The sequence below is a fragment of the Leptosomus discolor genome, chromosome 1 (assembly GCF_034619465.1).
Source record: "Leptosomus discolor isolate bLepDis1 chromosome 1, bLepDis1.hap2, whole genome shotgun sequence".
Classification (NCBI taxonomy): Eukaryota; Metazoa; Chordata; class Aves; order Leptosomiformes; family Leptosomidae; genus Leptosomus; species Leptosomus discolor.
This window is the reverse complement of record NC_141391.1, coordinates 34,623,850-34,628,376: the sequence shown is the minus strand read 5'-3', so window position 1 is coordinate 34,628,376 and position 4,527 is coordinate 34,623,850. Positions and strand designations below refer to the sequence as shown.

Sequence of the window (4,527 nt, the reverse complement as noted above, 5' to 3'; positions counted from 1 at the left end):
CGCACCCCGCTAATCCGCGCCCGCCGCCGCCCCGCGCCCCCACCCGCGCCCACGCGGCGCGCCGTGCCGCGACACACCGCGACATGCCACGACACGACACGGCATGCCACGACACGGCGCGACATGCCACGCCACGGCACCCGTCCGACCTGTGGCACAATTAACAAACCCCGCCGCGCGTTTTACTCCGCGCTCCCCGCGCCGGCTCCGCCGCCGCCACCACTCAGGAGAGAGGGAAAAGACGGGAGGGGACGAAAGAAAGAAAGAAAAAAAAGAGAGAAAGGGAGGAAAAAAGGAATAATGCCGGGAAAAAAGGAAAAACCCCAAACCCCGGAGAGTTAAAGAAAACAAAGGCGAGCGCCCCGCGCCCCCGCTCCCGCCGGCTGCCGGAGCCGCCCCGGTTCGGGGACCGCCGGGGGCCGCCCGCCGCCCGCGCCCCGCCGCCTCCCATTGGCTCCGCCGCCCGCTCATTTGCATACCGCCGTCTATGAAAGGCCGTGCGGAGGCGCGGAGGGGGCGCAGACGGCGGCGGAGGGGGTGCGGAGCCGCGTCCCGGTACCGCGCATCAACCCCCCCCCCGGGTACCGAGCACCGGCATCACCCCGGACCGCACCGTCGGGCTGAGCCCCGCGCAAGTGCCATGAGCCCCCTGCGGCTGCTGGCCGTCACCTGCCTGCTGGCCCTGTCCCGCTGCAAGACGGTGAGGTACCGCACCGACGAGGAGGGCGCGCCGGGCACCGTGATCGGTACGCTGGCCGACGAGATGCCGGTGAAGGCGCCGGGGGAGATGAGCTTCCGCCTGATGCGGCAGTTCAGCAACAGCTCGCTGGTGCGGGTGCGGGAGGAGGACGGGCAGCTGAGCATCGGTGAAGCGGGGCTGGACCGGGAGCGGCTGTGCGGGCAGGCCCCCCAGTGCGTCCTGGCCTTCGACGTGGTGAGCTGCTGGCGGGAGCGCTACCGCCTGGTGCACGTGGAGCTGGAGGTGCGCGACATCAACGACAACGCGCCACGCTTCCCCCGTGCCCAGATGGCACTGGAGGTGTCGGAGAGCGCCGCACCTGGCACTCGCCTCCCGCTGGAGGTGGCCGTGGACGAGGACGTGGGTTCCAACTCCATCCAGAGCTTCCAGGTCTCCCTCAACAGCCACTTTGGCGTGGAGGCGCAGACGCGGGCGGATGGGGCACGCTGCGCTGACCTGGTGCTGCTTCAGGAGCTGGACCGCGAACGCCAGCCCTCCTACACGCTGGAGCTGGTGGCCAAGGATGGTGGTAGCCCGGCACGCTCGGGCACGGCCACTGTGCACGTCCGCGTCCTCGACGCCAATGACAACAGCCCTACCTTTGCCCAGGCCTCGGTCACGGTGGAGCTGCCCGAGGATGCGCCACCCGGCTCCCTGCTGCTCGACCTGGACGCTGATGACCCTGACGAGGGCCCCAATGGTGAGGTGGTCTACGCCTTCAGCAGCCAAGTGCCCCCTGAGGCACGGCGGCTCTTCCGCCTCGACCCGCGCTCGGGCCGCCTCACGCTGGAGGCCGCTGTGGACTACGAGCGCACCCGCACCTACGAGCTGGACGTACGTGCCCAGGACCGTGGAGCCAGCCCTCGCGCCGCCACCTGCACCGTCGTCGTGCGCCTCACGGACGTCAACGACAATGCACCACGCATCAGCATCAGCGCCCTCCGTGGTGCCGCCAGCACCACTGGTGTGGCCTACGTCAGTGAGGCAGCGGCCAGCGAGAGCTTCGTGGCCCTCGTCAGTGCCTCAGACCGTGATTCGGGTGCCAACGGACAGGTGCGCTGCAGCCTCCGCGGCCATGACCACTTCGCCCTGCAGCGTGCCTACGAGGACAGCTACATGATTGTCACCACAGCGGCACTGGACCGCGAGCGCATCCCCGAGTACAACCTCACCGTGGTGGCCGAGGACCTGGGCTCACCGCCCTTCAAGACCGTCCGCCAGTACACAGTGCGGGTGAGCGATGAGAATGACAATGCGCCACTCTTTGCCAAGCCCCTGTACGAGGTGGCCGTGCCAGAGAACAACCCCCCAGGTGCCTACATCACCACTGTGGTAGCCCGCGACCCCGATCTTGGCCACAATGGTAAGGTCACCTACCGGCTCCTGGAGACACAGGTCATGGGGGCCCCCATCTCCACCTATGTCTCGGTGGACCCCGCCACTGGGGCCATCTATGCCCTCAGGACGTTCAACTATGAGATCCTCAAGCAGTTGGACCTGAGGATCCAGGCCACTGATGGAGGCTCCCCACAGCTCTCCAGCAGCACCCTTGTTAAAGTGAGGATGGTGGACCAGAATGACAACCCTCCCATCATCATCCATCCAGTGCTCACCAACGGGACAGTGGAAATTGGCGTGTCCAGCAAGACGTCCCGTGACTCCCTGGTGGCCCAGATCAAAGCTCGAGATGCAGATGATGGGCCCAATGCTGAGCTCACCTTTGCCTTCCTCGAAGAGCCCCAGCAGGACCTTTTCACCATCAACCCAAGCACTGGGGACATTGTGCTGAGGGGTGACCTCTCTGAAGAGCTGGGACAGCTGTTCAAGGTCATCCTCACTGTGACAGACAACGGCAGACCCCCCCTGGCCACAACTGCCACAGTCAACTTCCTGGTGACCGCCACTGCTCCTTCCAGTATCCAGGAGCTAGCCAAGCCCAGCTCCTGGGAAGGAAAGGCTTTGCAGTGGGACATCCCTCTGATCGTGATCATCGTCCTGGCAGGAAGCTGCACCCTCCTCCTGGTGGCCATAATCACCATCGCCACCACCTGCAACAGGCGCAAGAAGGGGAACGAGATCAAGAACAACGCTTCCTTGAAGGACCAGATAGACATCTCCCACCTGGAGAAGGGCCGGCAGGAGGAGGGCAGCCAGAGGGGGAATGTATTTGAGGTACGAACCTTTCCCAGCAAAACCTCTTTCACCAGCCCTGACCCTTCTCCAGCTGCCGAAGAGATCTCCACTGCTGAGAGCAGCAGTGACAGCACTTGCCTCTACGAAGGCCAGAAGAGGCTCAGAGGACCGAGTGGGGAGGTAAGGTCCTGCTGTGGGGAAGGGGGTCGGCAGGTGGGAGGGGTCTCGGAGGATGTGAATCGCAGAGATGCGGTTCTGATGTTGAGGTACCCTTCACTGCTTCCCTCTCTCACCTCTCCTTTGTTCCCCCCACCTCACCCCAGCAGGGTTTCACTGCAGCTCCAAGCTACGGCAAGGAGCCTGCTCCCCCTGTTGCCATTTGGAAGGGGCACTCGTTCAACACCATCTCTGGCCGAGAGGCAGAGAAGTTCAGTGGCAAAGACAGCGGCAAGGGCGACAGTGATTTTAACGACAGCGACTCGGATATCAGCGGAGATGCCTTGAAGAAAGATCTCATCACGCACATGCAGAATGGTAAGGGCTGAGCCCCTGCTCTGGGCTGGCCCCTCCGGACAGACAGACAGAGGGGCGGATGGGGAGGTGGACAGAGAGACCCATCCCTGGGGCACAGTGACTAGGCAGCTGGAGGGGGAAGCCTGATGCTGTGTGACTCAAACCGCCCGTCTCTTCATAGCAGGCTGCTAGATGCTGGTACCTCTCCGCACTGAGCACCCAGCACAAATTAGCAGGTGCTGGAAGTACTGCAGGATTGGGGTTTTTTCCCTTCCCAAAAAGCTTCCCTTAAAGTTAGGATTGGGAGGAGTGTCCCTAGCAAAACGACATAACCTTCCCAAGCGGGGTTTTTTCACTGTGCCATAGAGCATCGCCTCCCAACTCCCACCGCCAGTGCATTGAATCATCCTGTGACTGATAACTCTGAGGATTAGGAATTATGTGGCTTTATTCCTGCAGTAATGACGGGTTTCTCCTCCTCCCTCTCTCCCTCTCTTTAGGTCTGTGGGCATGCACAGCCGAGTGCAAGATCCTGGGCCACTCAGACCGCTGCTGGAGCCCCTCCTGCGGCCGAGCCAACCCTCACCCCTCTCCCCATCCTGCGGCACCCCTCTCCACCTTCTGCAAGAGCACGTCCTTGCCCAGGGATCCCCTTCGCAGGGACAACTTTTATCAAGCCCAGCTGCCCAAAACAGTGGGGCTTCAGAGCGTCTACGAGAAAGTGCTGCACAGGGACTTTGACCGGACGATCACCCTCCTCTCCCCGCCGCGCCCCGCACGGCTCCCTGACCTCCAGGAGATCGGGGTGCCCCTCTACCCAGCCCCCTCGACTAGATACCTGGGCCCCCAGACTGACACGGCTGAGAAAGCGTAGCCCAACACGCTCCCCACCCAAGTACACACGTCCCTGCGCGCACACGACTAGGTCACTCCCGAGAGCCTTTAAGTTATTGACCGGATCTGGTGTCGTATGTGTAAATATGCAAGATGTGCCTTAAAAACGAAGTTGTTGGGAAAGATTTCCAATCACGTCAGTACTGTTTGAAACCTGCAAACAAAAAAAAAAAAAAAAATATTGTTTGTAGTTAATGTAATTTTTATGAAATGTGCAGTATTTAAATTTGTTTTTCATGTTTTCTACA

General features: G+C 61.9%; 1 protein-coding gene across 1 annotated transcript; it reads left to right on the top strand.

Moving 5' to 3' along the window:
• The first annotated feature begins 640 nt into the window (after window positions 1–640).
• Window positions 641–4,259, top strand: PCDH8 (protocadherin 8). Its single transcript, XM_009952324.2, has 3 exons — window positions 641–3,052; window positions 3,196–3,406; window positions 3,886–4,259. Exons 1-3 carry the CDS (start codon window positions 641–643, stop codon window positions 4,257–4,259), a joined length of 2,997 nt encoding a protein of 998 aa, XP_009950626.2.
• Window positions 4,260–4,527: the final 268 nt, after the last annotated feature.

Coding starts and splice junctions, on each gene's coding strand:
- PCDH8 (XM_009952324.2), top strand. CDS start 641: ATGAGCCCCCTGCGGCTGCTGGCCGTCACCTGCCTGCTGGCCCTGTCC. Junction 3,053..3,195: donor TCAGAGGACCGAGTGGGGAG/GTAAGGTCCTGC, acceptor ACCTCACCCCAG/CAGGGTTTCACTGCAGCTCC. Junction 3,407..3,885: donor CATCACGCACATGCAGAATG/GTAAGGGCTGAG, acceptor CCCTCTCTTTAG/GTCTGTGGGCATGCACAGCC.